The 8,639-nt window shown below is 40.0% G+C and overlaps 1 protein-coding gene across 8 annotated transcripts in view; it reads left to right on the top strand.

Annotated features, from left to right (window-relative positions):
* The first annotated feature begins 1,057 nt into the window (after positions 1 to 1,057).
* The window catches only part of LOC117258565 (protein NLRC3-like), a 26,300-nt gene continuing 18,718 nt past the window's right edge, over positions 1,058 to 8,639 (top strand). For 2 of the 8 annotated variants that reach the window (XM_078161969.1, XM_078161954.1), the window contains exons 1-4: positions 1,061 to 1,186; positions 2,603 to 2,746; positions 3,654 to 3,735; positions 6,116 to 6,226. In XM_078161969.1, coding sequence (XP_078018095.1) covers positions 3,668 to 3,735; positions 6,116 to 6,226 — 179 coding nt within the window. In that variant the 5' untranslated portion in view covers positions 1,061 to 1,186; positions 2,603 to 2,746; positions 3,654 to 3,667. Of the gene's footprint in view, positions 1,187 to 2,602; positions 2,747 to 3,650; positions 3,736 to 6,115; positions 6,227 to 8,639 lie in introns of all 8 variants that reach the window. The other 6 variants (XM_078161956.1, XM_078161959.1, XM_078161957.1 and 3 more) reach the window with 6 other exon arrangements.

Raw genomic sequence — 8,639 nt, 5'->3', positions numbered from 1 at the left:
ATGCTTTCTTTTACAGGTGCATATACAGAGCATTGAGTGAAACACTTGTTATTTTGAGTGTGTCTCTGGTGCCCTCTAGTGATCATTTGATCAAACAACGAAAAACACAAAAACTGGTGAAGAGTAAAAGCTATATAAATAAACCACTTCTAAATTACTTATTTTTGAAAGAATAGTTTAAGCAAAATGTCTTTTCATTTATTTTAAATGTTACTCTTAAGGTGAGACTGACTTAACAGTCAGACTCATTGCTTATTACAAATAGTATGAAATATATATATTTTTTAATTTAATTCTTGATTTTATTAACTTTCTTTTGGGGTTCACAAATTCCCTTTTCCAACCGACATTGAATCTGGATCACTAACTGATTTTTTAGGACAACAAGGTAACTCTTGAAACCATACATATATTTGAAACTTCATTGCATCACCTTAATGCATGAGAACAACTGATGAGATAAAGGATATCACGTCATGATAACATATTATTCTCATAGTTTCTACACACAGAATGATTCCGTTATTACAACATGTCACTTTATCTATTTATTACATGAAACATTCTTGGTATTACACAAAATCAACATCATGGCCCCTGTAGGTGTGTTGACCCTGTAGACGTGTGCCCCCTGGAAGTATAGGGCTACTTGAGGTCTGATCCCACTGAGATGTTGCACTATTTGAAGTTCTGATTGTGGAGACCCTGGAGGTTGTGGTCTCATGTAGATATTTGTTTCCTGTGATCCCTTACTTTTTTTTTTGTAATTTTTAATGAATTGTGACCCACTTACAAACTAATTGTGACATTTCAAAGTGCTGTCTTACCTTAAACCAGCTTAGTATTCCTGGACTGCACCTTTTTGTTACTTATTGGTCGACATATGTAGAGTTCTGCATGATGTTGCTGAGCTGATCTTTAGATCATTAGATGGTCAGTCAGCACCATCTAGTGGACAGATATTAGAAGTCCATCATCTCATGTGTTACTTCTCTGACACTGGCTGGGTCTCTACGAAAGATTGGATTGGCTCTGACATTACACCTGACTCTTACTCTTTATAAGTGTGTGACAGCCTCCTCAGTTCAAATGCACAGCAGACTGCCGTGGGTGAATGAGCAGCTTCTTCTCTCCAACACTCGAGGGTAGAAAGTGTCTGTACATTGGCCTGAAGTGAGTTCAGCAGGTGAGAGTCCTACCAGAGGAACCTGTAAATGTTTGATGAACAAGGTCATTTTGATCTCTTTGTGTTGTATCAGTGTTTGACTGTGCAGTATAAATGTTTCTCTCAGGAATTCTTCAGATGTTTCTATGAGGCTTTGGCTCCTAGAGGTTTCTACCTGAGTTAAAGACAAATAATAATGATATGCATGGATTACTGTTCATAGTCCTCGGATAGAACCAACAGCGGTCTGAATGTAATCCGAGCTCACATCATCGGTGAAAAATGTAAGACATGTCAAAAGAGGTCATACAAATCAACTTGTAGTCGTTAGCATTTTGCATCTAATATGACCTGCCTGGGCTTGACTGGAAATCCAAACTTATCTGCAGCTTTTAGCGCACTTGTTCGCACTTGCTATTATGCTTTTAACCTGTGTTCTAACTTGCAAGCTAGGACCACTGATTCTCCAAACCCTTTTTTTTATTTGTGTAGTTAATAAGTAATAAAATACTGAAGACACAGAAATACATATAAGCAGGAGTAAAACTATAGTAAATTACTTTTACCACAATAAATACAAACTAGTCCATACCCATTGAGTGCACAGTTGCCCATGTACAGTTTGACATGGTGTGTGTTTGGGATACAGGTCATAGGAAATTGCAGATTAAATAGTCAACTGAACCCATGAAGAAGAGCAATGTATTCAGACAGAGTTTTTGTGGATTTGATAGTGCGATTGCTTTATTGAAAGTACAGTGGTACCATTGCCAATAGTGGGATAGTTAGTGGGCTAAAACTGTACATGAGGTAGCACGTTGAAAGGCAGATAGTTAAAGTCATTGCCTTATAGAAGCTCAGTTTTAGTAAGTTTTCCAACTTTTGCCAAGAGGGAACTTTAGATATTGGTCCCTAGATTATGTTCACCGAGCTTAATGCAGATTGGTCAAACTTCAGAGGAAGAGATCGATTTGAAGTGTTTTTCCAGAAATTCAAAATGGCGGAAAATCTATATAACCAGAAGTTATGGCTTCTTGGGGCAAATGTGTTCCTCATGAGGAGAGGCATCTCTGTGCAAAGTTTCATGTCTCTATGACATACGGGGCATGAGATATGCCCATTCAAAGTTTGCAATTTCAATCGGTTGCTATAGCGCCCCCTTTGGCCAATTGATGTAATATTGCTTCATTCGCATCCTCCCATGACCCTCTACCACTGTGCCAAATTTCACATGGATTGACCAAGTCAGTGAGGAGAAAAACGTGGAACAGAGACACCCACAGACAGACAGAGTTTTCGTCATTATATAGTAAGATGTATTGGAGTAGAAGTATACATTTCATCCAGGAAATGTAGTGGAGTAAAAGTCAGCACTGGTCATAGACCGCCATCATCTCATGTGTTATTTCTCTGACACTGACTGGATCTCTGCCAAAGGTTGGACTGGTTTTGATGTCACTCCTGACTCAGTTCAAATGCAGAATGCCGCGGGTGAATGAACAGCTTCTTCTCTCCAAGTGTTTCTTTGACACATGAGGGTGGAAAGTGTCTGTGGACATTGACCTGAAGTGAGTTCAGCAGGTGAGAGTCCTACCAGAGAAACCTGTAAATGTTTGATGAACAAGATCATTTTGATCTCTTTGTGTTGTATCAGTGTTTGACTGTGCGCTATAAATGTTTCTTTCTGTGGAATTTTCTGTGGAAAAGTGAAGGTAAATGCTGGTAGTAAAAAAGCAAGCGGTTAGAATTCTGAGGATTATGAAGTTAATTTCTTCCTTACATGTACATCACCTTAAAAATGGAGCATACATACACTTGAAGAAAAACAAGGTCTTTTTCGAAACTTAAAGGATTTAAATAAAACCTTTGTGAATCCAGGGCTGACACAGTGTAGTGGGGCAGTCAGTGCACAGTTACTTGTCACAAATCTTTTTCTCATTAATCATTACTCGCCCTCACTGCTTTTTGCATTTATATGCCTCCACCATGAAGTCAGTCTCATTGTTGAGTGGAATGTAGTCACTAGCATGATGCATGTTATCTTACCTGTACCCTGGGAAATCCAAACTTATCTGCAGCTTTTAGAGCACTTGTTTGTGCTTGCTATTATATGATTAACCTGTAATCTAACTAGTGCTGATTGGCCAAACTTTCCAATTTTGTTTTTGTAGTAACAAAGTGACAAAAAATGCTTAGGACGTAGAAATACATAGTTACTAGAGTAAAACTGGAGTAAAGGTAATTTTATTCCAATACACAGAAATGTATTTCAATCAGGAGAGACACGTTTTTTGGTTAGGAAAGAAAATATTTAATTACAAGTGCACATGAGAATGAAATGTGAAAATGTGAAAAGTCTTTGAGGATTAGACCCCTTCGAGATGGTGAGCTATAAGGAGGGTGATGGATCCGTAGCCAATTAGATGAGAACTGGTGTGTCCTGTGATGAAAACCTTGTTGTGGTGACAGAGTGCATCCCTCCCAGCAGGTGTGGACTCTGTGATGAATCAGTGTGAGGACAGTAAAACTGCTCTGTGTGGAGAATATAACAACCAGATCAAAGCTCACAGGTAAGATTACGATCTCTTACTGTCCATGATTCTTCTCTGTAATGAAAAAAAAAAAAAACAGGTACCAATCACAAGAGTGAAATTGATGTTTCCCCGGCTAGAGCTCTAATCTTTTTACAAAAATACAGAATAACAACTTACATAGGAGTACAAGCACAGGCAAAAACGTCTTGTCCTAGAGAGTACACACCCTCTTTTCTGTTACAACATGCACAGTATTTACTTGAGATATAATTACTTGCTTTCTCTTATATTACTCAACACAAAGTATCTTAAGATCAATAAACTCTCACAAGAGTCACTAACATGATGCATGAAAACATTACACAGCCACTGGTGCAGAATAAACTACAATACATGTGTACATATACACACACAAACTTTACCACACTCAGCAAAACCAAACTCTAATTCACTCAAAATGTCGCACAAACTCTCTTGGAAACTCCTAAAATTCTAACAAGTTATTACAGCCATGTTAACTTTGTTTAACAAAGGCAAAATACCTGAAAAAGGCTGAATCATAATCATGAGAATGTATGGCATGCTTCCTCAGTGAGAACTTAAATGAGAAAAACACCGGAATTCCCCAGATATGTGGGTGGAGACAGTTGATCTCAGGGTCTCAACTTATAGAGCAAAGATTAACACTCTTTTACATCTTAAATAACACAATGAGGAAGGCAGTGGAAATTAATGTTTTTTAGCATTTTAAACATTTTAACCATGTGAGCAATTTTCACTGTTTTACCCAATTTAATGATTTTAGCTAATCCTTACAAACTGTTACTCAGAAATGCATGTCTTAACCTTATTACAGATGTCAACATTAGGATACAACCCATGAACTTCCTTGGCCCACTTGTCACATCAGTGACTGAATTACTGACTAAATGTAATTAAGTATTGAAAGTAAAAGCACAAGTAAATACTGGTATTAAAATTGCATCTAAAAGGATTCAAAGAAAACCTTTGACTATCCAGGGCTGACACACTACAGTTGAACATCTGTCACAAAATTTTACTTTCTTGAATTAGTACTCCCCCTCTCTGCTGTGGGATGCCATTTCCTGCTTCCATAAAGAGTCAGTCTCATTGTTGAGTGATATGTAATCGCTAGCTTGTTGCATCTAATCTGACCTGCAGCCTAGGCTTGACTGCCTATCCAAACTAATCTGCAGCTTTGAGACTACTTGTTTGCACTTGCTATTATGTGATTAACCTGTAAGCTCGGACCACTGTTTCTCCAAACCCTCAGACTTTATTTTTGTAGCAACAAAGTAATGATGAAACTTAGGACATACAAAAACATACTGTAGACTGTAAATATAAATGTATTGGAGTAAAAGTATAGAGTTCATGCAGGAAATGTTGTGAGAAAGCTTTGTATAAAGAAAAAAAAATACAACGGAAGCTCTCTCCCACCCCATAAAGGCACAAAATAGTTCAGTCGCCCCTTCACTCAGATTCCTCTCCATACCGGGCTACAGCCAGGTAGCTCATGTTCTTGTCAGTGCTCTGTAGTGGATTAAGTCTTAACAGGTGATAATGTTTCTAAAATATTTCAAACTTAGTTTTGCATCTCTGGACTGCAACTTCTTGTTACTCACTGGCCAACATATACATTGATATTGATATATCAGCAATAAACTACAGTTGTGCAAATGCTTTTACAAAATTTGCATAGATCAGGGAGAACCAGCAGCAGTTTGATTACTAATCTGAGCTCACATCATCAGTGAAAAATGCAGGACATGTCAAAACAGGTCAAACAAATCAACTTGGCTGTGGTGCATTTTATCCCAAACACAACCATCTTTCAACACTGAGACAGACACGGTTTGGCTGAAAGCTATTTGCACAGCCCTTCTGTCAACTGTCACAGAGGCTGCAGAGTCCTGACCTGCTCAGTGTATCTGATGGAAAGAGAAACTGATTCAGTGTTTTCTGCAGTATTTGTGAAATCTTAGAGAGAGAGCAGTGACAACCAGTGGTGGATGAAGTACCCGAAAGCCATACTTAAATAAAAGAACAGATATTTTATCAGAAAAAGACTTTGGTAGAAGTCAATGTCACCCATCAGAATATTACATGAGTGAAAGTCTTGAAGTGTCTGATATTTACTATATTGTACTGTATTTACTGTATATCTACTGTGCCCACTAGTCACATCAACCACCAAATTATTGACTAACAGGTCACAGTTAACTTCTGATAATAAATCAAACAAATACCATATCACTGATTAGTGAGCTAATCAGATGAAACAGCATCTTTCATCAGATCTCATTTTGATAAACAGAAGAACATTACTCATCCACTGTCTTCTTACTGATTTAGACCTAAACTCTTTCATTAGTCAATTGTTTGTTTGTATCAGGATGCAGAAGCTGAGCCCAGACTCTCCTGTACCCAGTTGTGTGTCCATGAAGAGTGACTGGTCTATGGGTCGTTTTGCTGAGTTTAAAGTTGGACAACCTATTGATAGAAGGTAAGAATTTAAACTAGCGTTTATGATCTGACTGTCCTGAGAGAAGGAATCATGTCTTGGTCCAGTGCAGTGTAAGGAAAGGAAGCCATATCCCCTGTGGTGTGCAGTTGGCTTTTTTCTTCCCTTTTTGCAGTGTCTAACAAATAGAGGACTATCTCATGCCACAATTACCTGTATGCAGCAGCCATGTTTTCCTGCCATGAGGGATTTGGTGACAGACTGGTCTTTACCTACCCTCTTGTGAAGCACTTCCTGCAGGGGAAATGCAAAAAACACCAGGTGATGTGTGCCTCCTCCCTGCTATGGGACCAGACATTAATATTCGAGTCCTCGGTGAAGAATCCCTTTGAGCCTCTGGAGTTCTCTTCAGTGAAGGTGTTGTCATTCAAGACATCTTTGCTGTTTGCCTTGACCTCAGCTAGAGACTGTGTGAACTGAGCAACTTGTTGGTGCACCCCAGTTGCTTGCTTTTGTGGCGACCACAGTGGGGCTACTCTCAGACCAAATCCCTCCATCCAATCCCTTTTTGTCTTCAATCCCATGAGGGGGTCAGGGAGCATATTGCATCAGCTCTTTCCAATTCGTGTTGGGATGTTGGCATGTTATGTTGACCCCTGGCCCCTGTCTGATGCACTGTTTGTGTATGTTTTGGTGATGGTTTGGCTGTTAAGGCCCTATCCAAGAAACACTTTGCGTGATATCTTCGTGAGTGCATCTCCCAAGCCTACAGGCAGGCAGGGACCCCCTGTGGTTCACATACACTCGACACACGGTGAGGCACTGTCAGCAGAGTTGTTCACCAGGGTAGGTGTCAATTACATATGTACAGTGGAATTGTGATCTATTCCCTGCCTATTCATACTGTTCTATCTCTTGGACATGTCTGTGCTTGCTGGAACAACACAGGACAGGTGAAAGGGACTGGGTGTATTTCAGCTGTTTTGCAACTGGCTCCCCTCTAGGCATGATACAACATGTTTCCTTGCTCCTTTATGACCTGGAAAATGCCACTGTGGTGGTCTAGGTTATAAAGAAGTAGGCAGGCTACAGTGACTAACCTTTAGCTGATCAGGATCAGTTTGTCTGGGTCGATGTTATATCGCGACAGAGCATTCATATATCGGGCTCCACCCACTATGCTCATTGGGTCCGTCCCAAGTCAATTAAATTACTGCTAGTGCTACTGCTAGCCGACTTTGCTAGCTGTTTAGCCCCTCCCACCTAGGAAAAAATGTGAGGAGCTAGCACTAGGAGCGATGAGCGAGCATTGTCGGTTTAAGAGACATGAGACGTCCTTTCCACTGGACGTCCACCCTGACATCAGACCTGTCAGTCTGCCTCAATCAATTCAATTTTATTTATAAAGCCCAGTATCACAAATCACAATTTGCCTCACAGGGCTTTACAGCATACGACATCTCTCTGTCCTTAGGATGCTCACAGCTGATCAGTAAAAACTCCGCAAAAAACCCCTTTAACGGGGAAAAAATGGTAGAAACCTCAGGAAGAGCAACTGAGGAGGGATCCCTCTTCCAGGACGGACAGACGTGCAATAGATGTCGTACAGAACAGATCAACATGATAAATTAACAGTATTCCGTATGACACAATGAGACAGAGAGAGAGACAGAGAGAGAGAGAGACAGAGAGACAGAGAGACAGAGAGATGCAGGAAAGACGGTAATGACAGTAGCTTACAACAACATGAAAGTAATAATATTAATTAATATTAATATTAATAGGCTAATTAATATTACCTACAAGCTATTGAACATTCCACTCACATGACATGCAGGACAATTAATGATGGGCAAATGTGTGTGTGTTTGTGTGTGTGTGTGTGTGTGTGTGTGTGTGTGTGTGTGTGTGTGTGGTGTTATGTCAACAGCTGCACATTTAACAGCCACACATCACCGACAGTCCGCTGAACAACGCAATGGATTGTGAATGAAATAAACTTAATTACAACTTGACAGTCTTGCACGAAATATCATTAACGTTACTCTTTGTAGTCACGTAGGCATGTGAATTACAGAGTTTCATTGCAAAGAATGCATGTAACAGGTACACTTGCGCTATTTCTCCGCCATCTCGTTCAAATGAGCCAGATAAAGGGGGCGGGTATTTATACATCATGGCCTCAAGCTGTTAGGAACCTCTCGACCATCCTAGCTTGTAGCTGCTTAAAGCCTGCTGCTAGCTCCTAGCGCTAGCTCCTCGCTGCACAAATAAGAGACTTGGGACAGCCTAGAAGACGGCGGACCTCGAACGACTTCCGGTTCAAGTGAGGAGCTAGCACTATAAAAATAAGAGACTTGGAACGCACCCATTGAGTCCAGTAGAGGGCCCCACCTGTGTGAGATAGAACAAAGGTTACCATATTTGTATGTATCAGACTGCAGCAGCAAAGACC

This window comes from Epinephelus lanceolatus, chromosome 2, assembly GCF_041903045.1.
Source record: "Epinephelus lanceolatus isolate andai-2023 chromosome 2, ASM4190304v1, whole genome shotgun sequence".
Taxonomy (NCBI): Eukaryota; Metazoa; Chordata; class Actinopteri; order Perciformes; family Serranidae; genus Epinephelus; species Epinephelus lanceolatus.
The sequence above is the reverse complement of the archived record's forward strand: the minus strand, read 5'-3'. Positions and strand labels throughout refer to the sequence as shown.